The sequence below is a fragment of the Melospiza georgiana genome, chromosome 22, assembly GCF_028018845.1.
Source record: "Melospiza georgiana isolate bMelGeo1 chromosome 22, bMelGeo1.pri, whole genome shotgun sequence".
Taxonomy (NCBI): Eukaryota; Metazoa; Chordata; class Aves; order Passeriformes; family Passerellidae; genus Melospiza; species Melospiza georgiana.
The window spans coordinates 5,806,003-5,833,101 of NC_080451.1; the positions used below are offsets into that span (position 1 = coordinate 5,806,003).

The 27,099-nt window shown below is 47.4% G+C and overlaps 1 protein-coding gene across 3 annotated transcripts in view; it reads right to left on the minus strand.

Moving 5' to 3' along the window:
- EIF4G3 (eukaryotic translation initiation factor 4 gamma 3) overlaps window positions 1–27,099 on the minus strand; it is a 146,819-nt gene that overhangs the window by 30,812 nt on the left and 88,908 nt on the right. For all 3 annotated transcript variants that reach the window (XM_058039277.1, XM_058039278.1, XM_058039279.1), the window contains 8 exons: window positions 25,897–26,019; window positions 20,489–20,588; window positions 14,910–15,728; window positions 7,639–7,727; window positions 5,834–6,083; window positions 2,730–2,887; window positions 1,522–1,647; window positions 347–457 (listed from right to left, as the gene is read on the minus strand). In XM_058039277.1, coding sequence (XP_057895260.1) covers window positions 347–457; window positions 1,522–1,647; window positions 2,730–2,887; window positions 5,834–6,083; window positions 7,639–7,727; window positions 14,910–15,728; window positions 20,489–20,588; window positions 25,897–26,019 — 1,776 coding nt within the window. The remainder of the gene's footprint in view (window positions 1–346; window positions 458–1,521; window positions 1,648–2,729; window positions 2,888–5,833; window positions 6,084–7,638; window positions 7,728–14,909; window positions 15,729–20,488; window positions 20,589–25,896; window positions 26,020–27,099) is intronic.

Below are 27,099 nucleotides of genomic sequence, written 5' to 3' on the forward strand. Positions count from 1 at the left end.
GGCGCAAATGTAAGATGTATGTTACGTGCTGAATGCTCCAAATGAACGGGGTAAGCGGGACTTACCTTTTCTCCCCCTTTCCACAGGTCTGCAAAGTGCAGACCCTCGCGGATCCCGCTCGGGCCAACGTCCCAGCATGCCCTCAGCTGGTGATGTCCCACCCACCACTGAAGACTGCCTAGAGGGGTACAACGCAAGTCTTGTTTCGTTTTTTTTTTTAAACAATGTTGCACCTTTTTGTAAAGTTTTCTGCCAGTCGTTCTTTATCAACGGTGGGTGTTGGGGAAAAAAGGCAACTCTACAAAAAGGTGCAAAGGCTGGGGGGAGAGGGGGGGATTTGGCTTACCCCTATCGGCAGGTTCCTCAATGGTGGGTGAGGCGAGACCAAGAGAGGGCATGATGGGGGCCCGCACCGAGCCAGGGAGGGCAATCCAGGGGTGCTCTGCACTTTGCAGGCCTGCGGAGAGACAAAGAGCGACAGCGGCGTTACGCGGGCGCCGCAGGGCTCGGGACACTCAGCGCTGACGGGACAGGAGGGAGGCACCACAGTGCGGCCCAAACGCGGCCAACACCGCGACCTCGCCGGGTTCTGCAGACCAGGTGGTGCTCCAAGAGAAACTGTGGCACCCAGGCAACTCCAGGACACAGGGGTGCACCCCCGAACTGAGGCACTGGCCACGAGGCTGCTCCCAAACCAGAGCTATTGCATTGACCCAAAATCGCTGGGTTTGACTCCTGGAAATCTGCACACTTGGAAGTTGGGGTGATTCGGGGAACTCTTCTGGAACCAGCAGATTTGAAAGCTCCACGATGGCTGTGTCGTTAGACACATCCAGATGGACACAGCAGAAGCAGCTCAACAGCTGAAAATCAGTGATTGTCCCTAATGGTGGCAGCGTCCTCCTCCAGTAGCATTGACTGGGGGCACCTGTGCCCCAGGAAAAGACATGGCAGAGGCATGAGTGAAGAACTCACAGGGGGATTTCAGAGGGTGGACAAAGCCAGACACAGGGAGAAGAAGGGAAAATGGAAGAAAAGCAGCAGAAAAGTGGAAAAACAAGGAATGAAGTGACCAAAGCAACATGTGGAAGCACAGAGAAAGCAGGAACACACAGGTGCTGGCTGGATTTAGTTTGTTAGTAAAATCTCTTTGCTCTGGGGGTGTTTTGCAGCACAGCCCCCAGGGTTGTGACGCTGACGCCGGGTCTGTTGTACGACGAACGCACGACCGCGCACGCAACTGCCGGGTCCTGGTGTGGAAACGCTTCCACCTCTCCCACAGGGAAACAGGAAGGAGACAAACCCTTCCCAAACAACAGCTCCCCGTGACAAACATCCACAACCGTTCCCAATTCCCCCACATTTTGTCCACCGAGCAAACATCACCCCTGCATTCATCCCGACAAAACCAGAACCACCGGCGCATTGCAAGAGGCCCAAAAGCAAACATGAGTCCCACTGAGGAGGGACTTCATCAGTGTTAGGGCCAGCTTTGAAATGAGCAAGTTGGGGTAAACTCACACTTCCAGACACGTTTCTTCCCCCGGGGGCTTGCCTCCCAAAATCAGCAAAGGCTGGCGTGAAGTCGGGGCCTCGTGGCAGGATCCGGGGGTCCAGAGTCCTCAGCGGCAGCTTGGGCTGACTGACCTGTGCCACGAGCAGAGCACACACACAGGAATGCTCAGCCCATGCAATCCACACACAGCATCTGCTAAAGCATGGCAGTCATTCCTAACAGCCAAATTAACAAACTGCTCAAGTTTTAGGCATCCGCACTCGTGCTAAAAATAAGTATTTAATTTAAAACATCATTCATTCATAAAATATATTAATTTAAAACGTATCTTTAGGAGACTATTGAGGAAACAGGTGGAGCTCAGAAATATTTAAAGGATAAAATCATAGTAACACAGGCCTGTCTTGGTTCAGGAGCATGAAACTGCCACCTTCCCTCAAAGCAATGGCTTTTGTGCCAACATGAGAGATGGGCAACTGAGCCCAGGAAGCTCAAACACAGAACAGTGAGAAACAATCATGGGAAAGCAGAACGTAGATGAAATAATTTTGGCAATAAAGCTGCATTTTACAATTTGCCTGGGTATGAAACCCACAGTGGAAATGTTTCTGCACACCCACATCCCTGAGTCTCAAGAGTGAGGCTGTCGTGGCTCCATCAAAGCCAAGGAACTCTCCAGCTCTCTGTGAGAGCAGAACAAGGCCTTGGTGTCAGCACTCAGAAATCCCAAGTGTTTCACTAAGCCCAGACCTCCAGCTCTGAGATGAAGCTGGAGAGAAATCCCAAAACTGCCCCAGAATGGAGTTCTTAAAGATCTTTTATTAGATCAGATTACAAATAGTGAAGAAACTGCTTCAGATCAAAAACAGTTTGCCCAAAAGCTTCTCTCTGCCTTTTAACTGATCTAATAGATCAATTAATTGATCTAACAGAAGCCACTGCCTCTCCATCCAGCCTTGCTTGGATCCTCAGCTCTTCATGGCTGGGTAATTTTAAATTTTAATAACATCCTGGTATAACTTAATCTAGATAAAGACTATCAAAAATGCTTCAGTTTTTAATCATCTGTGCACATTCATCAGGCACCAACACCTCTATATGTAGAATTTTGAGATGAGACCAACTATTCCCACTTCCCACTAAAACCTGGCATGGAAATGGATCAGGAATGAGGCACTATGGATCTTTATTTCTATCAAAACCCTGCACATACCTGTTTTATGGGCTCTCCTCTCACCTTGTCGAGCACCACGTCGCTGATGGGAGGCAGCCCCTCGGGCTTCTGGATGCAGGCAGGCATGAACTGGATGTCCAGCAGGAACTCCCGGTCGTATTGCTTCTTCCCCTCGGGGTCCAGGGGCTTCCACTGCTCTATAGGGAGAGAAATCCCTGAGAGTCACAGCAAACAAACCCCCTGCTCACCCAGATGTGGTCCTGGTAAACCCAAAGGGATGAGGATGCTGCACCAGCCTGGGATGTTTCAATTTAATTTGATTTTCATTTTGAAGGGAGAGAGAAAGGCAACACGTGAAACATTAAAGGGACATGAACAAGAGCCAGGTCCAACTCCACCCAGGTCTGGGCACTAATTCCAGTTCTAACCCATGTATGCAACTTTGACTTCTGCTCTCCTGTGGGATATGGTAGAATGGGGACAATTCCCTGTTTCTGTGTGAAAATGCAGAAGTTAAAGGGGTTTGTCTGGTGTAAAAGGAAGTCATAAACATGAAGTCAAGGAGAGCAGAGCATGGAACAAAAACACCCTCTGAAAATGTGAAACCATGAACTGTGAACAATCCTGGCTGGAAATAACAAGCAGAAACAGGAGAAGCCACAACCACAGGCCATGATCTGGGAACCACAACTTTCCACCTGTTTTACATTGAGCTTTTTGGGTGGGGAGGACCCTGCCTGGTGCAAATCACAGCATAAACCTCCAGCCACTTTAGCACAAGGTAAGTCAGCCTCTGGTGGTCTGGAGATGGGATTTTCAGCACTGGCCACACAGTTTGTTTGAAATTAGGGAAGAAAACATGTTTTATCTGAAGGAAAACATCTGTATGAGATGCTACCTTTGGAGCTCCTTCATGCCAGACTGCATTACTCAGCACTCATCAGCCCTTCAGGTATTTATTATTCCCTTTTTTCATTCCCTGAGCCCTGGCTTTGGATCTCTGGGATCTCACCATCTGCACCCCTGCAGAGGCCACGAGCAGGGACTTACTCCAATGATGGGTTTTAAAAACTGGGAATGAAAATACACAGAAGTGAGTGCAAACTTTAGCTCTTCATGCAGTTTTATCTCCACGGAGCTTCAGGATCCAGGGGTGCAGAAATGGCTTGGCTGGATCCTGGCTGCAATTCCTGGCCTGCCCACTGTACCTGTCATTTACCATGGAAAAGCTCCACCACAACAACAAGCAGTTTAGGTGTAGTTTCCTTCTCCTGCAAAGCTCTCAATGAGCTGTTTGAATGTGAACAGCAGCTGGGCAGCATCACAGGAAGGATCCCCCATGCAGGAAGAGACAGGGATGAAACACACAATTCCTCCAAAGGCAGAAATTCCCCTTTCTCAGAAGAGCAGAGCTGAAATTGAGGACTTGCACAAGTCTGATGTATGATGCTTTCCCAGGGATCCATCCAACCCTTCCAGCTGAGTGAAAGGACAGCTGGACACAACTGGGATTGTTCTGACTGCACCAGCTGATGAATTATGGATGAACTTCAGGAGTGGCCAATGAACTGCTCAGGTACCCTGAGTGTGATGAGCTATCAAGAGGCCTCTGTGTTTTCCCCTTGCAATATAACTGTGCTGAATTAATAAAACCAAAGCAATTGAGGTCTTTGTCAGAACAAAGTGGTGCACAAATAACCACTGCAGTGGAGTCCCTTAATGGTGGTGGCTCCTTGTTCACCAGGTCCTCCAGGTCCTTTCGTATTATTATTATTCTCTTTAATTTCTGGGCTCCTAAAAAATGACTACTTTATTTGGAGGGAGCTTCACTTAAATAAGAAATTGCTTAAAAATCGGGAGCAACTGAGAAGTTGGTCTCAAGTTCTCTCTAAATGAAGTGGATTAATTGAGGTTCAGGTCTATAAATTACAAAATCTTCATAAATAACAAAAAAGGTTAGGTCTTCATAAATAACAAAAATGCTCTATAGATGTCCTATACCCTAATCACTGGGACTGAGCTGGGCAGTGCCTGGATCCAAAACCACAAACTTTTTCTTTTCCTTACTTTTGTAGAAATCCAAAGATCCATGCAATTGTTTAGCCAGGAAATTAAATCTTTATGAATGCACACATTTGTATTTAGGACCCAATGAGCACTTTCATTTCTTATTTAACCACCTCTTATTTCAGAAGTATATTGGTTTATGTGAAATTTTTTGGATGGTTTCCAGCTGTCAATCACACAGGAATCAACTCTCTGTCATTTCCACAGTGCTGTAGCCAGCATCCAAATGCACAAAAATGTCAAGGAATTCATGATTTTCTCTTCTCAGTGAGACAAAAACCATTTTGCCCTTGTCCTAGGGTGATGTTATGATGCTTGTATCCCCATTTGTGTGTTCTGTTGATGCTGGATTTGTTCTGTGCCTTCAAGACTGGCTCTGAAGAGCGAATGGTTTGGTTTGGTTTTGTTATCAGCTGCTCCCCCACAGCTGGTGGGACACAGAGATGGGGCAGTACATGGTGCTGCTTTTGCTTTTTGCTTGGATTTTTGCTTTACTCTTGCTTTTTGCTTCTGCTCATTAGTTAGTTTAGCTAAACAGTCTGATTTTTCCCTGGACTGTTTCTCCTTTCCCTTTTTTTGGACCTACTCGAATCTGCTCCAGACTGGGACCTGGGAACACTGAGAGTTTGCACCTTGTGGCTGCAGCAGCTGCCCCAGCACAGGAGGGATTGATAACAGAGTGAACACTCCCAGAGAGACCTTCTGAATTTGTCATTTTTTTCAGAGCAGTGACAGAGTGGTGTCACCTGGTATTGTTCATTTTGTGTGTTGGGGGGTGCTGTGCCTGTTAAATAAACAGGTTCTTTCTACTTCTCTCTGAGGAACTGGTTGGGTAGAGGGGCTGTGTGGGTTTGCTTTCTGGAGGGGCCTCCTTTGGAAGTTTTCTCCCATATTTGTCCTAAATCAGGACACCCTTTTCCCCGTGGAAGATCTCTGAGGGCCTGCTGGGTTGCAAAACTCAGCATAGCTGACACAGTGCACACCAAATCCCCTTCCAGCCCCATGGGAGCACCCATAGGGCTGGCACTCGGGGTGGCAGCAGCCCTGGCAGGGGCAGGCAGAGCAGCAGCACCTACCTGGTTTGTACTGGTACAGGGTCCCCTCCGCGGAGCTCTCGGTGCAGCCGGAGGTGCCGTCGGCGCCCTCGCCCTCCGAGACGCTCTCGGCTCCGTTCCGCACCGGCTCTGCCTCCTGCTCCCCGTTCTCCTCCACGGCTTTCACTGCTTTCAGCTCTGAGGGTTCCCTCTCTGCCTCAAGCCCATGGCTCGTTTTCTCCTGGTCGGATTCAAGTACTTTGTCCCCTGAAGGTTCCTCCTCCTCCTTCGGCTGGAGCAGGGACAGAGCAGAGGTTTTGTTACAAACACCCTGACAAATTCAGTGCACGTGGAATGGCTCTTCATGGATTCACACGGCATTTTTGGGAGCAGCAGGAATACAAATGCATCTTACACAGGGATATGGAACAGCACACTGAGCCACTAGGTGATTTATCAGCTCATTCCCATGGATAACCCACTGATAATTAATGGTGCAGCTGGAGAGACTCAGCATTGCCCATGAAATCCCCACGGGATTGGACAGAGGGAACTGTTAAGCCATGAGCAATCCCAGCCTGGAAACACAACTCTGCTTTCCTCTTCTCCTACCAGCCATGAGAAAGGGGTGGTAAAGGGCACGTGGGGCTTGTTTTGGGGGTTCTTCCTTTAAATGCCTGCTGTCAACTGGAGCAGATGCCACTAAGGAAGGCAGTGTGAGATCCAGCCACAATGCCAGCATCTCAGTTTCAGGAAAAAGCATTAATAGTATCCCTGGCTGTTAATTTTAGAGCTCTCCAAGGACACAGCCTGATTGTGCATTCACACGAGGAGGCGTCGGAATCGCTTCTCCCGGGAGAGATCCCAGCCCCTCTCAGCACTGAACAAAGGAGAAACTTCACTGAGGATGCTCTGGAGGAGGCTCCTGATCCTCTGCCTCCCTACCTGACTGCACCACATCCTAAAACGCCTCTTGCAGGTTTTTCAAGGGAATTCTCTGAAGAATTGCCCAGTGGAACTGCCAGGTGGTGCAGGAGACACAACTCCTCCAGGGGAGGATGAGGAAAGTGTGGAGGCTGAAGCTGCTGCTGCAGCCCCTTTGCTCTCCTGCTCTGCACCACATCTGGCCAACCTCAGCTTTTATCCACACACTGGGCAGTCTGAACTTCCACATTTTTACTCTCTTGCTCCTTTTCTGATTGATTCTAACCCCATACTGACCCAGGATATTAAGCACAGCCTCCTGCTGCAATACCTCTACCAGAACAGCAGCAAGGGAGTTTTTCTTTACTCATCTAATCACTCTTGAGGTGGTTTTGCCTGAAAACTTCAGCATTTTCCTTTATCAGCTTCTTCACTAGTTGGTCACCAGGAAAACTATCCTTGGCCATGATGTCCCTGTGCCAAGTGTCAGGATGGTGGCCTGGGACCAAAATGGGGCAGTGCTGAGGGATCCAAAACCACTTTTCCCTCACCCTTCACTGAAAGGGGTTCCTCAGTGCTGGAGGCTGGTGGAAGTTTAGTGGAACCTTCCAGTGGAAGGTGTCCCTTGCCATGGCAGGGGTTGGAATGAGGTGAGTCTTTAAGGGCCCTTCCAACCCAAATCAGTTTGTGATTCTATCACTGTAATAATCATTAAATTAGGCAAACCCAAAGAAAACTGAAGAGCTTTAAAGGGAGCAGACTGACACCTGTTATTTAAAGGATGCTGAGGAATAGCAGAGTTCCTCCCCAAAACTGCCCTGGATCCTGTGGGACAATCAGGAAGCAATGTCTCTAAAGTACAATACCCAGAGAGGAACAGCATCTTTAAACATGGGTAGAGCAGGACTTTGGCTCCCTCTCACCTCTGTTTCTGCCTCTGTCACCTCCTCAGTGCCTTGGGGCCGCTCTTTTGGTTTCTTCCAGGTCTTTGGTGCAGTTACAGCGGTTTGGGCTGCAATGGAAAGGTGCATCTGTTACAGCCCTGAATGCACAGGGCTGGTGGGGCTGGGGGGATGAACTTCCCTCCCAGGGGCTGCTCTGAGGCACAGAACAACAAAGCAGCTCAGCCTTGTGAGGATTCAGCTTGATTCCACCACTTGGGCTTTCAATGCAGCAATAAGAATCACTAGAAATACATGAAAACACAGGAATTGCTCTACAAGTTGTTCATTCAAGCCTCAAATGGCACTTGGGGTAGCAAAGGAGGTCACTGCCAACAGGACAAGGATCATGCAGGGAAAAAAACCTTCAGGAAGTCAAGTTTTTGGACAGACCAGGTACTGGCTGGGAGAGAAGGCTGTTCTTAACATATTTTCTCAAGAATTATCATCATTATAATATTAACCATAAGCAAGCAGAAACTTCCAGTATCTCATCCAAAAGGAAAACTCCTTCAATCCTGCAGCACTGCTTTGAGCTGGATTTATATTTCAATTCAAAAGCAGGTTGTAACTCCAGCATTAATGATCTCCCTGGCCAACTGAGTCAAAGGAAACACCACAGAGTATTCCCAAGATCAGCACTGATTTACTCCAATCGTGTTTTCCCCCTAAAGCGTAGAAGAAACCACACAATATATTAAGAGGAGACAAACCCATTAATCCAATCTGCTCCTAATTTGTGGCAAATGCTCCCAGTTTAAATTCGGATCCCAGGCACACATGCCCAGTTAACAGAGTGTAAATGGGATTGATTTTGTGACTGAAGATTACTGCAAACAGATTTCCAGCTCTGCTTTTGGTTTCCAGCAGATACTGTGGAAAAACCCAGTGTGCATTTCCTTTATCACAATAAACCAGAATTTTGAAAGGTTCTTCTCTATAAATAAGAAGAGTTAGTAACAGCCAGCTCTGTTCCTGAGGGCATGGAGCAAATGGGATTTGCTGCATTCCCCAAAGAATTCACAGGAGTTTCTGTGGCTTCTCCAGGGTGTTTCCCTGTTTGGAGGGTGACCATGGACCTGCAGATTCCCAGGGGAATCACCACATCCAGGCCCACCCAAAGAGCAACAGGAGCTACCAGCACTGATGGAAGACTCTTATCTTCAGGCTGAACACCTCAAAAGCAAAGTCAATTAAAAAAGGAAAGTCTTATTTAAGTATTGAAACATCATCTCCTTGTTCACAGAACCAACAGCTGGAAAAATCCCCCAGATCTCCCAAGCTCCAGGTCCTGCCCATCCCATCCATTGTGTCTCCCTATGGAGAGGCTCTAAGGGCAGGGCAGAGCCCCAGCACAAATCCTGAATTTCCTGGGGCTCAAAGGAGGGGAGAGGAAGGGCCAAGCAGGCCCAGACTGCAGCACAGCTTTGTCTCCCCCAGCAGGGATCAGCCTTTGCTGCTGCTCCAGGCAGCTCCCTTGGCAGGAACAGCCCAATTATTGTTCCCAGTATCCAGGGGCAAAACCAAGGCTGGGGATGGTCAGTGTCCATGCACGTGGTAATTCCTGGAATTCAGCAAAACTCACACCTAAGACAGGCTTCCCCAGTTCCCTCCATCACAAAATCTGCTAAATTCAGTGAAAGCTGAGCCCTTTTCCAAGAGCTGTTTCCAGCCTTGTTTGGGGATGTCACCAAACACTCCCAAGGGTTTCTCCAAGAAGGGATTAGGCTGCAAAGCAATAACCTCAATTTTGCCCCAGCCAAGTAATTTAACTGATCAATCCCAAAGTTTTTAATCTGACAGAACTCCACTGCCCTCAAACCCAAACCATGGAAACCATCCATGGTGTAAAATAACATTTCATTTTTAACCACACAGAAATAAACTCAGGGGTCACGGATTTGGGGCTGCCAAAGGTCTGGGGTGTTTCCTTCCTCAGCTGTCAGGATGTGAACATTACTGCTGCTCAAGTATACATTTTTTCCAGCTTTTTTTGGCAAAAGTGAGCTCTGTAGAGGCTGCAATCCTGCCAAGCCTCCTGAATGATTCTTGCCTTAAATCCCACGACTTCCATCAGCCTGGGGGTTTGTGCTGTGGAGCTGCCTGGGGTGGATCTCCAGAGATCTCTGGAGACATTGCTCAGTATTCCCTCCTTTTAAAATAGCAGACACCAGATTTCTTTTTTTTTTCTGTCAAGTTCACGTTTCTGCTGCAGGAGCTCAAAGGAGAATTTGCACTGCTGTGAGTCTGGGTGCCAACATTCCCACAACCCAGATCCAACAATGGATATTTGTGTTATTCATCTGAAGATGGAGTTTCATCTGTGAGGCTGTAGGGAAATACAAAGTAATGTGTCCAGGGAAATACAAAGTAATGTGTCCAGTTTGGCTCTTGGAAAGGCACAACTCCAGACACTTCTGCTCTTCTTTTCCATTTTCCTGTCCCCAAGTTGAGCAACTTCATGTCCTCTCCAATAGTTTAAGTCCTGCCCAATTGCAGGTTCATTTTTGCCACTGTTCACACTTCCAGACTTTGTCTTCAGCTCATTTCATTCCTTTGAAGAAGGGACACCAGAAACCCAACCAACACTGAGCTCTTATCACAGCTTCCAAAGCCAAGGGAGATAACAGGAGTGACAGCACAGATTTACTTTAGGACTGGAAAGAGGAGCAAACCCTGAATTCCAGACTGCCCTGGACACCCCTCCCAGCCCTGCAGGATCTGCTCAGCAGGCCCAGTGCTCCCTCAGCCATTTCTCCAGCTGTGTCACGTTCCCTGTGGAACATCTTCCCACAGATTTACCCACCCACAAGCTCACACCCATCCAGCAGGGCACGAGGCCTCTCCCCTCTGATGTGGTGCCAACTGTGAAGCCTAAATTAATACCAGCTCTTGCATTTTTATTTTATTATCCAACATGCCATGAAAGACCAAAGCAAAGATTCACCATCGCCTTCCAGCTCATGGAAAAGAAAATATATTCCAGTGGTTATGGCAGCAAATCAAGAAGAAGGCGACACCTGATTTATGTTTCTGCCTCTGCAGGTTTCAGTGCTGGAGAAATTTCTCCAAGGAATTTCCAATTACAGCCCAAGCTGCTCGTTAGAGACTCCTCAGCTCAGAAACTCCAGGGCTCGCCACAGCTGGGCTATTTAATCCACAAATATATCTCATAAATGAGCTCTGCAAGAAACAGCCCTTTGAATTCCTTGTGTTTTAAGTTCTTTCAGCTTCTTGTGTCCCAAGGAGCTCTGCCTGGGACACACATCAGTCTCTTGTTTTCTTCTTTGCTGCTTTTAATAGCCATGATAGAATGGGGACATCAAAGGCCTCAGGTCTGTGGTAGCACCTTCTGCAGAAATTCCACTCCACCAACAATATTTATCCTGTTTTGTTGCCTGGAAAGTGCTGGTCCCTCACTGTAGCTATGGAAATCCCAGAGTTTAATAAAAAACAACTCTTGTTGATGACTTTTAGCCAGGGTGATGTTTTTAGTGCAGATTGGAGCTCCCAGATCCTCTCTTGATAAGCTACTTTTCTCCTTGTAGAGCAGCAGAGCAGATGAGTAGGAATTAAATAAAAAGCATGTGCTCTTACCCCTTGCAGATACAGCTCTGTCTGTCCTAAAAACTTCAGGCAAGAATTCCTGAGGAGGCAGGGACACAACCTGTGCCCTGGGAATGGGGGAACGTGTCCCCTGTGGATGCTCAGAGCAGGAACAGGGTCAGCAGCAAGGAACCAGCCCTGGGTACAACACCCTGCCCTGCTCAGAGCTTTAGTGCTCTGAAACCACCAAATCTTCCCCTTTTCACCAGGACACACAACCAGTGATGCTGATGAGCAGGGAATGGTGATCCAGTCACTCACAGACAGAGACTGAACACCAAAGCTGCCAACTTTGCTGTGAGGGTGCTCAGAGCAGGCAGAATCCCTCCTTTTAAAATAGCAGACACCAGATTTCTTTTTTTCTTCTGTCAGGTTCACATTTCTGCTGCAGGAGCTCAAAGGAGAATTTGCACTGATGTGAGTTTGGGTGCACACATTCCCACACCCCAGATCCAACAATGGATATTTGTGTTATTCATCTGAAGATGGAGTTTCATCTGGGAGGCTGTAGGGAAATACAAAGTAATGTGTCCAGTTTGGCTCTTGGAAAGGGACAACTCCAGACACTTCTGCTCTTCTTTTCCATTTTCCTGTCCCCAAGTTGAGCAACTTCATGTCCTCTCCAATAGTTTAAGTCCTGCCCAAATGCAGGTTCACTTTTGCCACTGTTCACACTTCCAGACCTTGTTTTCAGCTCATTTCATTCCTTTGAAGAAGGGACACCAGAAACCCAACCAACACTCTGAGCTCTTATCACAGCTTCCAAAGCCAAGGGAGATAACAGGAGTGACAGCACAGATTTACTTTAGGACTGGAAAGAGGAGCAAACCTTTAATTTCAGACTGCCCTGGACAGCACTCCCAGTGCTCCAGCAGAATCCCCTGACCTTGGAAATGTGGTAGAGACCTGATGCCAGTGGAAAAGGAGGAATGGAGGCTCCCCTGGATCCCCTCAGGATTAACTCAGCTCCAGCCTCTCCCTGCAAACACTGACCAAGTCCTTTTGTGGAGCTGTGAAAAAAAAACTGCTGCAGCATAAAGATGCTTAAGAGTCTGAATGTATTTTCTTTCTTGCCAAAGAGCTTGACAGAGCAAAAAATCCAAGTCTGGTTTCCCTGACTGTTGGACAGAAGCTGTGTCCTGTAGAAATCTGCAGGAAGAGGCAAATCCCTTTGCTCATCCCCAGAAAGCTGCCACCTCCCAAAATACAGGATCCAGCCTTGGCAATGCTGCCCCAGCAGCTCAGGGAGGAGGGGATGAAGGTCTCATTCCCAACATCAGGCAGGCCAGGTCATAGCTATGAAAAGGACAGGCAGGAGGAGCTGCTGCAGCAATGAGATTATCCCAGCACTGTCCCAGCTCAGCTCCCTTTAAAGGGAAAGCAGGGGCATGATTTGTGGCCAAGCTCTGCAATAAAAACACCATTCTGCTGAAAACCCCAAAGAAATATTGCACAAAGTCACAGAGCTCACAGCTACCACCATGTGCTCGAGCAGTTTCCCTTATCCCAGGTTTAATCCTAACTCCAGAGATCATAAAAAAATCTCTCAGCCTTTAGTCCAAGAAAAACACAACAATATAACCCCTTCTCCTTGCTCCTGAGGGTCAGCAGCTGGATTTTCCAATGTATATGGCAGACATGCTGCTCCTTGTTCCTGAATTAGCAGGCAGCCTCAGATGATGTTATTTCAATCTTCCTTCCTCTCTCCAAGAAAGAACTGGAAAATTATTGCTCAAAAGAAGGCTGGCAGAGAAATGCAATAGTTCAGGATCATTAAATCAGGGGTAGAGCACAAAGAACCACTTGGAGAGCTTTGTGCTTTCTTTGAAGCCCTGAGCTTTTAATAGAAATCTGAGTTTCAACTCATCTTTTACATGACTTGAGAACTCCTTGTTTCCATGTTGCCAAAGCCAATGGCTTGGCTAATGTGTGCATAATGACATTACAGCATTAAAATTAATCTTCTGCATAATTAAAAGCCCAAACACTGTAAGTTAATTTTTTTTTTAATTTAAACTACAGGCCATTACAAAGCCAGCAATAACACCACAAGCTGGAACCTGCCTGTGCAAAACCTTATTTACAGAGTCCCATTTCTCCTCTCCTTTTTAAGGAAATTAATTTGGGTTATGAAGTAGCTCAGACTGAAAGAACAACAAGTGCCACAGCAGTGAAATGACCCAAGTGAAATAAAAATAGAAGAAGATTAACAAGAAAAAATCCTCATGGTTGGTGTAGTAAAGGGATCTTTCTTCTCATCTATCTGTAGATACTGGATTTTAAAATCAGCATATTGAGCATCACACAAACATGGAACAGGGCCAACCTCAGCCTTTCAATGCATTTAAGAGCAGAGCCTGAGATTGCTATCTATCTATCAAAGCAAAAACCAAAAAAACCCTAAATGACATGTTACTTTAAAAAAATGAAACCAACATGATCCAAATGACAACTGACTGTTTGTCCTCTTTGTCCAAGCTTCACCAAGTTCCAAGGAATTGAAATAACTGCAGAACAGGATGTAGAAAATGTGACACATGAGATGTTTTAACACTACTTGGTGTGAAGAACAGCCCCCATTGCACCCCTCCAGCAGCAAATACAAGGAATTGATCATTTCACTTCTTTTCCACAGTGTGATCTCCAGGAAGTCCTGCAAAAAAAGCCATTTTCCATAGGAAACACAGAGTGTTAAAACCACAGTGCCAAAGCAGAGATGTGGCAGGGCTGAAACCAAAGGCAGGCAACAACACTGGAGAAACAGGCTGCATTTTAAAAGGCAGTTGCAGAAATTGTGATTTTAGTGAACTTTAAACTGTTAACTGCAGAATTTAAATTTAAAATTGTAAATTGTACATTTAAATTTAAAATTGTAAATTGTACATTTAAATTTAAAACTGTAAATTGTACATTTTGCTTACATGTGACTTTTGCAAAAGAAACCAGAAGCATCACTAGTGAAGGGTGGGCAGGTAGAGGTGTGGGACCCTGGTGGGTGACCCTGGTGTGACTTTGTCAGTTGTGTGGGTGAGTGTGAATGGTCCATTTCATTTTCCCACATCTGGGAGCACCATGACACATTTTTTCAGCGGGAAAAGACCCCACTCCAGCAGCTCTGGGGCTTCATCCCAAGAGTTTCATGGTCTCAAATCCAGAGCCACTGGCCCTTGGACCGACCACTCACCTTGGGGGCAAGAGCAGCTGTGGGAAGTGCAGACACTTCCCTGGAAGTGCCCAAGGCCAGGTTGGACACTGGGGCTTGGAGCACCCTGGCACAGTGAAAGGTGCTCCTGCCCTGGCAGGGGATGGCACTGGATGGGATTTAAGGCCCCTCCAATCCAAACCATGCTGGGATTCCATGAAGGGCAGTGTGCGCTGCACTCCCCTCCACCAGCCCTGGGCTGCCATGACAGCACGAGCCCAGCCCAGCCTGGGACACCAATGCAAGTCAGTGACCAATTATCAACAACCAGGAGGGATTTCTATTCCTGCCAAGGAAGATCAGCATTTCACAGTCACAGCAGCCACACAGCACCACCAGGCCTTTTCTTTTGCAAATGAAAACAGAAATATCTATTGGAAGAAGAAAAAGCCTCTTTCCTTCATCCTGCAGTTCCCAACATGAACCCCCAGAGGCCAAGGCTTACCTGGGACAGGACTCTTGCTTGAGTTCACACCCAGAGCCTCCCGGCTCTCCTCCAGTTGCCCATCTGCTTCTGTCTCTTCCTTCTTTTCAGTTTCTTTTACCTCTTCACTAAGAGTAGTTCTTGTGCTCTCCTCTCCTTCTAAATCCCCCTGGACAACAGGGAGGGCACTGGGAGACGGGAGAGGAGGTGGAGAAGGAGTTGTAGTGGTGACAGCAGCGCTGGGGGGCAGCGGAGGGGACGGGGGCGGCGGGGTGGGCGGCGGGGTGGGCGGCGGAGAGGGAGCGGCGGCAGCAGCACCGGCAGGCGATGGAGCGCTCTCCACCTCGGCTGGGGCGGCCTCGCTGGGCTCCACCTCCACAGTCACCGCCGCAGCCTCCTCCTGGGCCGCCTCTGCCGCGGGCTCGGCGCCGCCCGTGTCGCCGGGGACAGCGGGCACGGCCGGCAGTGCCACCGGGGTGTCCCCGGGGGATGCTACTGCACTGCCGGGCTCCGGGCACGCCTCAGCACCCTCCTCAGGAGGAGCGGCCGCAGGCTCCGGGCAGGCTGCGGCACTGGGGGAAGGCAGCGCCTCCTCTCTGGGGAAGGCCAGTTCGCATTTGTCGCATTTGTCCTCCGGCTCGGCTCTGCTGGGCGCGGGGACAGCGGGGACCGGAGCGGCCGGGGCCGGTGATGGAGCCCGAGGAACCTCTGGGGCTGGGGCTTCCACTGAGGGAGGGATCTCAGCCGTCTGCCCTGCTTGATCTTTCTTCTCCCCAGCAGGTTCCGCTCTGAGGACTGGAGAAGGTGGTTTTAATACTGGATCTGGTTTTGGCTTCTCTTCTGGGAAAGGAGAAAAAAACCCATTATCAACAGCAAGGCAACCCCATGTCCTGCCTGGTGCCTTGGCTCCCTTGGTTCCTGTTCCTGCATTCTGCCCCTGCACCTCACTGGGAATCTAAATTTGAAAATACAACCTCTGCCATCCTGAGAAGAGAAGGATCTGGAGAGACTCATTGCACCCTTCCAGCACCTAAAGGGGGCTTATAAAGCAAGGAGGGCAACTTTTTACATGGACAAAACCTTGCAGGACAACAGGGAATGGGTTAAACTGAAAGAGGAGAGGTTTAGATTAGATATTTGGAAGAAGTGTATCAACACAACCCCCCAAATCTTGTGCAGAAAGAAGTCCCTGCACTTGTCCCATGATTAGCATCAGACCATGACCATGACACAGCTCCCAAAGCTCTGCTGCAGCTCTGCTGCCTCCCACTCCTTTGCTCCAGAAGTATGAGCCATTATTGTTCAGGATCTTCAAGGAACACTGGACTCCTTCAGGACACGGTTACACCAGCAAAAATAATTCTGGAGAAGCCAGAGGCACAAGCCTGCTCTTCAGATTAGGAGTCAAAGGCCACAACCAACTGCAAATCATCAAAATTCGGGTAGAATGGAACAGGTTTGGCTCTGCTGGATTTCCATTTGGGACTTATTCAACAGCTCAGCTGAAGGGAAAGGGTTTTTGAAGGAGAACCAAAGGGGTTTTTGAAGGAGAACCCATTTGAAACTGCCTGGAGCTCCAAATCCTACCTTTAGGAATAACTGGAGCTCAGCTTGCAGCCCTCAGCAGCCCCAGCAGCACTCCAGAGGCCCGTGGCCAAAGCAGTAGTTTATCAAGCTAATGAAGCACCCAGGGACGTGGCTTTGGAGGAGGATGACAAGTGAGGAAAGAGATGGGAAAGAGTATCCCAACAGCTGATTTTGATTCTGGAGGCCCCATGGAAGGAAAAGGATGCAGGAAGTGGTTTGGAAAAAGAAAACATGTCACCTCTGATTTCTGGAACATCCTCTGCAGGAATTCCTGGAGCATTCCTGACATTTACAGCTCGCTATAAACAACTGCCTGGATATTCTCTCCCCAAGTCAAAGGAGAATGCTCAAAAAAAACCCCAACAAACCCAACCAAACACATTTGAAATGTTAAGGAAATAATTCTGAGAGATAAAACCAGCACAAATCCACAGCTGCATTTGAAACCAGAGGTTTAACTCCCTTCCTTCAAACCACACCTTGTCTGGCCAATGTTACATGGATACAGGTTGTGTGTGCAAAATCCCAGAGAAAAGTGATTTGAGGAGGGATTTCAGAGAATGAGGAGCAGATTTGGCTAATGAGAAGCAAATCTGAACTTGAACCCCCATCCCAGAGAAGAAATCTCCAAGTTCTGGCAGAAGGGGACTCATCCCTGCCAACTGTTACAGAGTCACATGGACAACTCACAGCTGGGGAGGGAAAACAAAAATCAACACAATTCATCCAACTGGATCAAATCCCTCTTCCTAAACACACTGAGATCATTCCTCATGTTATATTTAGAAAGTATTTATAGAAAGTGCTGGCTATTCCAGGGGAAATATCAAGATATATTTTTTTAAATTTCCTGATAAATACAATTTTTGCAAAATTATTTTTCCTTAAAGATTCTTTCACATACCCAGTGGGACAGACCCCACTGCCTGCTTCATGGAAGAGCCACTGCTGGGCTGCTGGGTGGTCCCAGTGGCACAGACTGCCCAGGGCAGTGCACAAGGAGGAGTTCACTGGATACAGGAATTTGTTCCTGCTCTGTGGTGTTTATCTGACAATAACTGCTGGGCTCTCTGCCATTTTTCCATCTTTTGTCCCGATGCAAACACTCACGAGGTGGCACCAGGACTGACTCAGTGTCAGCACAGGGGCTTTGGAGCTTTCCAAACTCCAGGCTCTGACATTCATCTGTTTTCCACCAACTATGCTGAACATTCTCCATGTCTGATACATTGCAAGATTTGGAAAGAGGTTTTAAAAGAGGATAATATTACTCCAAACATCCCTGTGAGTGGAAAAAGTGGAAAAAATGTGGGCAGCTCTGATTCCATGCAGTTCTATATCCTACTGCAGCTCCTGCACCAGCCTGGCCTGACCTGGATTCTGCAGCAGAATCCTCCCCTCTGCCAGCCTGGCTGGTATGGACACACCAGGGGCATCTCCAGGAACACAACCTGCACCTAAATATTGTGATTCTTCAAGGTATTACAGTAGCAATTCCTGTACTTGGTCACTGGAAGTGTCCCTGCCATGGCAGTGGGGTCAGAATGGAAGGACCGTTAAGGTCCCTCCAACCCAAATCATTCTGGGATTCTATGAAATGCCAAAGGTTTTGTCTTTAAAAAAACCCCAACCACAGATTTAAACAAGGCAATCCCAAATCCAGCCTTGGGAATGAGTCGCACACCAAGCCAGCAGGGACTGCAGGTCCTGGTCTGCCAGCAGAGCACACAGCTCTGATCCTGACCCTGATCCCAACACCAGCCAGATGCTGCCAGATGCTGCTCACTGTTAGAAGCAGCTGCACAAGCAGCCCTGGCTGTGACAGAATCACAATGAAAGCTGATTCCAAACTTCAACAGCTGCCAGCACAGGAGGGCACAGGAGAGGAAGGGCATGAGGAGATCCAATATGAGGATGCACAGGACAGGTACTCTGTTTTCTTTGGAGAAACAACAGCACTGGTTTGAATGAGCACTTCAGCCACACAGCACTCTGTCACTGCTCTTGGTTTGGAAACAAAAATCCCCCAGTATCAAAGTGAAAAATCATTTTGATACCATGGCATGTATTTCTGAACAGATGTGCCCCCCCCAAAAGTCATTAGTTCAGTTTAAATATCATTAACAGGCTCTGTTAATTACTGACACCAACCCCTGCACTGCTCTGCCCCCCCAGCCATGGCTGGGTGTTATTCCAGGGCTTTCCCTGCAGTGCTTACATAAATGTGCTCTTTAGCAATTTTTGGACTGGAACAAATGTTTGACTCTTTCTGGGATGGAACAGAGATAAACACAGGGAAGCTCATCAGTGTTAAACCCCAGTCAAGCCCTGCTTTGTTTAAACCAGCACTGTCAGAGCTGTGTAACTAAGCAAACACTTACTTCCAGTTTACTCACAGCTGCCTACAAAGGGATTAAGTTAAAGAGAGAGAGAAGAGGGATAAGACCCATTTGTGGCAATCCACATTTTCATAGACAGAGATGAAATACTGTGATGGAAAGTGCTGCATTTTCAGAGATCAGAGTTCAAGGAGCTCCTGGTCATATGATTTAGTGGTAGGTGACCCTGTAAGAAGCAGGGGGTTGGACTTGGTGATCCTGATAGGACCCTTGTGGCTGGAGATGTTCTGACTCCATGATACTCTGAAATAAAAATCCCAGCACCCCACGATACTCTGTACACCCTGAAATAAAAATCCCAGCACCCCATGATACTCTGGATACTTTGAAATAAAAATCCCAGCACTCTATGATGCTCTGAAATAAAAATCCCAGCACCTCATGATACTCTGAAATAAAAATCCCAGCACTCCATGATACTCTGGGTAATCTGAAATAAAAATCCCAGCACTCCATAATACTCTGAAATAAAAATCCCAGCACTCTATGATACTTTAAAATAAAAATCCCAGCACTCCATAATACTCTGAAATAAAAATCCCAGCACTCTATGATACTTTAAAATAAAAATCCCAGCACTCCATGATACTCTGAAATAAAAATCCCAGCACTCCATGATACTCTGGGTAATCTGAAATAAAAATCCCAGCACTCCATAATACTCTGAAATAAAAATCCCAGCACTCTATGATACTTTAAAATAAAAATCCCAGCACTCCATGATACTCTGAAATAAAAATCCCAGGACTCCTTGATACTCTGGATGCCCTGAAATAAAAATCCCAGCACCCCATGATACTCTGGGTACTCTGAAATAAAAATCCCAGCCCTCCATGATACTGTGGGTACTCTGAAGTAAAAATTCCAGTGTGGGAACAGCCTGGCCCTGCTCTGTTGTCTCCTGGGACAATTTCCTTGAACAGCTTTAAAAAATCTCCCTTCCAATGTATATTATGGGATATCCTGAGCTGGCAGGGACCCATCAGGATCACTGAGTCCAACTCTTGGCCCTGTGCAGGGACCCCAAGGATCCCATCCTGTGCCTCAGAGCCTTGTCCAAGGAAATGGAATTTTCAGAAACTCTTTCCATCTGTGCCATTTTTACCAAAGTCAGCAAAATCTGCTGTGGGCTTTATAAGGCACTTGGCACACTAATGGGATTTTTCTTAGTTAATGTTGCCCATTCCTACAGGGCTGGACACACAGGCAGCTCTGGGGAAGCCATATGATCCTCTGGATCTGTGCCACTGCTGGGGCTAATTATCCAAATGATCCAAAGCCTCTGTGGCTACAGTGTTACCCTGACAACACGCTGGCTTCTGGAGGATGACACTTGGGTGAGAGGAGTTTCTTCCTTCTGTGTGCTCTGAAACAACATTTAGGACACAGAGGATTGAAGACAATTATTTTTAACCAGTTCCACATTAGCAAATTCCAATTAATTGCCTTAGCAACACACTTAAAATGTTCCACTGGAGGAAGAGAAGTTCCTCCCCTCCTATTTCTGCTGCCTGCTGGTCTCCCTGCCAAAAATATTCCAACTAAAACAAGAAAAGAGGGGGAAAAAAAATAAATGATTGAAAATACTGAGGGAGGAAATCTCCATGAACTGACCTTGTTTGGAGGCAGGGGGTGCAGTGCTGCTGGAGGGGTGGGAGCTCTCCAGGGCTGCCAATGCCGTGGGAACGGGCTCGGGGACCTGGCTGGGCACCTGCTGGGGGACAGGGACAGCACCATGAGCCTGGGAACACAAAACAGGCAGCAAAGGCAAGGGGCAGGTGAGGCAGGGGGGATGGAGAGGAGAAAGCAAAGGTGGGGAGAATAAAGAGAAAAAATAGAGAAAAGGTACACAGGTCAATAATAAATCCAAAAAGTTCATGGGAAAGGGAGGGAAAGGCAGCAGGAAAAGGGGAAGGAGATGCTCCCTGTTAAGAACAGCAAGGAAGGGACAGCACAGCCCTGATGTCAATGTGCTTTGCCCTCCCAACACCTCTTAGGAGCTCCCCCATGTAGGACACACACCAGGGCTCCTGCATCCCTCTGTGACTTCAGTTCACCTTTGGGACTTGACTCCTTTCTCCACTGATCCACATTTCAACCCCCTGAGAGATTCAGATCTATTGATTTGCTCCTCTGTGCACTTATCAGAGCTGATGTGTGCAGGGTGGGATGAACAGTGCACAGATGTGTCTGCACACACAGCACTCCTGATCCCAGGGGGAAAATCATCCCAGCCTGGCAGTGCTTGGATGAAAAACATCCCCTGTGAGCAGCCTGGGGGTGGGACCTGCAGATCTGCAGGGCAAGGGAAGAATAAAACCAGCTGGGCAGAAATCTGAGGGAGAACAGGAGGAGCAGATTCCCCAAGAACATGGACTGGGATTTCTCTATGGAAGAACAAATCCAAAAGGTCTGCAAAGAACTGAAGGAGCTCCAGCCTGTGGCAGACACACATATTTCAGTGGTCTCCCACCAAATACTCACTTGTGCTCTAGAAAGTTTGCTAAAATCCTTTGTATTTAGTCTCAGAATTTAAGTTAGTGCCCCAGACTGAAAGGTGAGGCAGCTGCTGGAGTGACCACAGACAGGTCACAAATTCCCCTTCAATACACATTGGGGACCAGGCACAGAAGAAAATGGGGCTAAATTTTAATTTCCTAATCCCAAGTGGAAAGGCAGGCAGCTTCCTGCAGCTGTCTGCTCTCACCCAGCTCCACATCCATGAACTCCTCTGAGCAGCTACAGGAAAAGGACTTTTCAATCACCCCTGATTGCAGACAGGCTCTGAGAAATCCATGCAAAACTTATTTCCTTATAAAAGGAAATGCTCTGGCAACCTGCTTCTCTTCCTGGAACTCTGTTTTTTCCTCCCATCTCCAGCTTTTTGCCTATTGCATCTGAACAGTGCAGGATAAAGAGGGAATTCTCTCCAAGAATTTGCACTATTTTTCACCATTTCAAGAAGACCAGGAAAAAGCACATCTGGAAAAATAAGAATGAAGATTTAAGTGGGGGTGAAGGGTTGAAGTTTTCTTTGGGATTGCTCCTCTTTCAGGAATGAGCCTGACAGATTGACTGGAGAATGAATGAATGAAGAACTGCAGCCCAGCCTGCAGCCAAAGGGAAGAAGTCAAAGAAAACCCAGCTCTACAAATGAGAAGGTTTCAAGAACATTTTCCCCTCACCCTCAGTGATCAGAACTTTCCTTTTATAAGAAAATTTATGGATGAAATCAGTGTGGAGAAAGGAAACTGTGATAAGAACCAACCTAAGCAAAACAGTGAAGAAGAAACCTGTGAGGCCAGAAATTTCTTGGGTCAGGAAATGTATTTCCTTAAGAAATGTGGAAAACATTTCTTTTGTAGGAATTATATTACAAATGAATAAATGGTCCTTATGCACTGAGCCTTGCAGCTGCAAAATGGAGCATTTAGAGAGTTTTTATGCAAAAAATCCCACTGAAAATTGCTCCCCTGATTTATGATGCTCCAAGGGTTGCTCTGGGTTATTTTGCTCCTGGACAGTGAGCAAACACAACTCTGACAAACTCACTGAGGCTTGGAAGAGTTTGGCCAGGGAAATAAGAGCAGTCACTCTTTAAAAAGTGATCTCCTGTGGAAGCCAATGCTGAGGCAATACCATAACCAGATTCTGGCCTTGGATTTTCTTTCTCTTCCCAGCAAAAACCAGAGTGAAAACAGTGTCTGGCTAGAAATGGATAAATCATATCTCCATGTACCTCCAGCTTCTCTTGCAGGAGCTTTAAAGCTCTTCATTTGCTCAAAAGCAATTAAAACACACGGCAGAGGCACTGGGAAACCCCACCTAAAGCACTTTTTGGTCAGTGCTGCTGAGTAAAAGGTACAGGAATGGCTCAAACCACGCAGCTCATCCTGGCAATGCTCATCTTCTGCACAATTCCAGTGACTTTCTGATGTTAACCACAGTTCCAACAATTTTTTGATGTTTAGCACTTAATCTACTGAGAGAAGAGGGTGCTTTGGGCTTGTGTTAGCTAAGTTTTGGTTTATTTGAGTCTGTTAATAGAGTAATTCAAATCTAAAGAAAAAAATTTGGAAACTATTACTATTATAAAACAGTTTCTTTTTCAAATGCAGAATTTGGGACAGGGAGTGGTCTCCAGCACTTCCTGAGGATGTTTCTTCCTCTGTGTTTCTGCCATTTAAATAATGAGATAGCAGATTCAGAGAAAGAGGTTTTATTAGAATTTGCTATAATTCTAAAAATCTCATTGAGCTGGGAGTCACTTTGATGCTGCCTTGTCAAGCCCTGAGGCTGCACATTCACATTTTTAATGCTCAAGCAGTGAAATCTCCATGAGCACCCTGGTGAGCAGGGTTTGGTCCAGAGGACTGAGCAGGGTTTGGGGTGAGCAAGGTTTGGGTTCAGGGGTGAGCAGGGTTTGATCCAGGGGGTGAGCAGGGTTAGGGATGAGCAGGGTTTGGGGTGAGCAGGGTTTGGGGTGAGCAGGGTTTGATCCAGGGGATGTGCAGGGTTTAGGTTCAGCAGGGTTTGGGGTGAGCAGGGTTTGGTCCAGGGGAGTGAGCAGGGTTTGGGGTGAGCAGGGTTTGGTTTAGGGGGTCAGCAGGGTTTGGGGTGAGCTGGGTTTGGGGTGAGCAGGGTTTGATCCAGGGGGCTGAGCAAGCAGGGTTTGGGGTGAGCAGGGTTTGGTTCAGGGGATGAGCTGGGTTTGGGGTGAGCAGGGTTTGATCCAGGGGTCAGCAGGGTTTGGGGTGAGCAGGGTTTGATCCAGGGGATGTGCAGGGTTTAGGTTCAGCAGGGTTTGGGGTGAGGAGGATTTGGGGTGAGCAGGGTTTGGTCCAGGGGAGTGAGCAGGGTTTGGGGTGAGCAGGGTTTGGTTTAGGGGGTGAGCAGGGTTTGGAGTGAGCAGGGTTTGGTTCAGGGGAGTGAGCAGGATTTGGGGTGAGCAAGGTTTGGAGTGAGCAAGGTTTGGGTTCAGGGGTCAGCAGGGTTTGGGGTGAGCAGGGTTTGGGGTGAGCAGGATTTGGGATGAGCAGGGTTTGGGGTGAGCAGGGTTTGATCCAGGGGGTGAGCAGGGCTTGGGATGAGCAAGGTTTTGTCCAGGGAGCTGAGCAAGCAGGGTTTGGGGTGAGCAGGGTTTGGGTTCAGCAGGGTTTTTTCCAGGGGGTCAGCACTGTTTGGGGTGAGCAGGGTTTGGTTCAGGGGGTCAGCACTGTTTGGGGTGAGCAGGGTTTGGTTCAGGGGGTAGAACAAACAACAGCAGCTCTGCTCCCCCTGCATTGTCCAAGAGCTGCTCCAAGTCAGGAGCATCTCAGAAGTTATGGCTGGATATTGAGAATTTACTGACTGGAGCCTGTTCAGAACAGTCCCACCCCCACCAGTGCAATTCCTGTGCAGTTATTAAGGCACTATTTAATTTCACCCAAGATATTAAATGTGCTCCCAAGACTTGATTTAGAGAAGCTGTTGGGACAATAATGTTGAATTTCCTGGCTTAAGTGGGCTTAAATTTTCAGTTATGCTACACTAATGAACTTATTCTGGTGAGCCCAATTTCAGAGCTCTTCTGTGATTACCAAAAGTGGTTCTAAGCACCTCATCAAAAAGAAGGCTGGATATTAAACAATGGAATATTTGCATACCTTGGAGGAGATGATTGGACATCACTGCTGTGCTCTGCATCTAAATTGCAGCTGATCACAATTCAGGCCTAGTAACCTCCTCTTGAAATACATTTATTTCCTTCTGTTGGACTTAATTGTAGTGCCTTAAAATAGATTTCAGAATGTAGGAATGATCAGGTAAGTGCCTGGATTCACTGCACTGTGCAGGAATACCACAGGAAATCCTGGCTGGTTCCAGCTCTTCCCACTTCCAATGGGGAAGGATGGGTGGGAAGAAGAAATGGGGAGATGATCTCACCAAGGTTCCCAGGTTTGGCATCTCTGATGGAAAGAAGTTTACTTGGTGCCTTGCTGCTGCTTGTCCTGGGTGGGGACCAGAGGAGAAAACCAGTGACAAAGCACAAGGTGGTGCCTTCAGGGACACAAGGATTGGGCTCAGCTGGGAAAGATGAAACCCTGCTGGTCCCAGGGAGGGATCTCCAGGGATCTCTCTCACTTCACCTCAGTTACATCTCCCTGCAATCCCCAGCTCCCACTCCAGCACAAGCAGTGCTCCCAGGGCTGAGCTCCTGCACAGGACTTTCAGCAGAAAATCTACTCCCACACAGAGAGGAAAGCAAGGTTTGAGCTCAGGAAAAGCTGTTTCACCTTCAAACTTGCCAAAAGCTGGTGACATCAAACAGGGAAGAAGGTGGAAGAAGAAGAAATCACATCCCAGCACCAGCTCTGCTCCACAGCCCAGCCTTCAGCTGGAGAACCTTCCTGATCTCTAACCAGGGACTTAAAGGGGTCAGACTCAAAGGTGCATGACAAGAAGGGATTTAAGACCTACAGAAAATGATTAGGAGTATTTTTTATATTTATAATTATAAGATTTTTATAATTATATTTATTATTAATAATAATTAATTAAATTTTTGTCCTTATAATTATAAAAAGTTATTTATCATTTTTCTCTCATTAGCAAAATGCATTGTTAAGTCTGAACACCCAGAGAACATTTGTGTGATAACTTATTACAGTTCTGTGAGAAAATTCCTGAGCTCCAGATCTTCTGGTGACTCTAAAACAGCTGCACAGAGGCAGAAAGAAAAGTGAAGCAACTGAAGGTCTGTGACCAATCACGGTGTGACATGGACTTTCCTCAGGTGCACAAGACTTCACAGAGACACCTCCTTTCCCACAGATATTTTGGCTCCTCCTTAAACACTGAAAATCTACTGTTGATAGAAAACCAGGGAGGGGAAAGTACAGCAGCACTGGGGCTCCAATTATCAAACTTGGGAAAACATAATGGCTGAAGGATATTGACCATTTGGGAGTATGCAGGTCTCTGGGATGGTCAGAGGTGAGGCTGCAGGTGTGAGGGAGAGGAGGAGCAGAGCCCTTCCTTACCTGAGGTGGAGTTGGGGTGGAGGTGGGTCTGACGATGGGGGGCGTGGGGTTCCTGCTGCCCCCTCCAGACATGATTTCTTCTGTTATGTCTTTGCCCCCCTGGTTTGGATCCCGGATTCGGATCTGCAGGATTGAAAGAATTGCAATTAGAACAAAGGAATAATTCCCACAAGTGTTCTGTTACTGCTGTCCTGGTGTACACCAAAATCTCCCACCACAGCCAGCAGGAGATGCTTTGGGATAAGCTGGTGCTCAGCAGCAGCACTGGGATGTGCCTTGTTTCCATGGCTTGGAATGCAGGGCATGTCATCCCTTCATCAACACCTAATTTAATCAAAATCTAATTGAATCATCAACAACACCAAGTTCAGTCTAAATATGTGCACCCTGTAATGTAAAATGCAGGGGGAACGTGAGTTTCCCGCAGCTGAGAACAAGTGGGAGACAGTTCAGGTACAAGCTAAGCTTGCCCAGCAGTGAAAAAGGCAGGAATGGAGAAAAGGCTGATTTTTACCCTGCAGGAAACTCCCTGACCTTGCCAGCCCAGCTTCTGGGAAAGGGGGAAAGCAAATCAGTTCCCAGTTCCACCAAAACAGAGGGAATCAAACAAAAATACTGAGTGGAGGAAAGGGAAACTGAAAGAACAAACTCAAGTCCTTAGAACTCTGCAGCATTTAGGAAAAAAGTGGGACTTTTGAGTCTCTTCACAGCACCAAAATGGGAAGAAAAAAATATTTTCCAAAATAAACCACTCCAGAACACATAGTGAATCCTCAACTGACACTTGAGCCAATCCATGTCCCTGAGCAGGGGGAAGAGCCAGCATGTCTGGGAAAATGTGAAATGCTTTTCATCTCCAGCAGAATCTGAAAACCCTAAAGACAGAGCTCTGTGTATCTGCCCACCTTCTCCAAAGCTCTTGGCTGAACTTGAGATTAATTCCATGCAGAAATCCAAGCAAACAACTCCAAGCAAGCCAAGAGACACCATCACCCTTCCCAGGGCAGGGGTTCTGCTGGAAACCACCCTGTAATAAATTGTGCCATGGCAGGGGTGGGAATGGTCCTGCAGGACCTTCCAAACCCTTCTGGGATTCTGGGATATAAAACTGGAACTGCAGAAGGGCTTTGTGATTTGTCAAACTCAGTTTGGTGGGATGGTGGCTTCACTGTGTTTGTGAGCACACACACACACACTGTACTC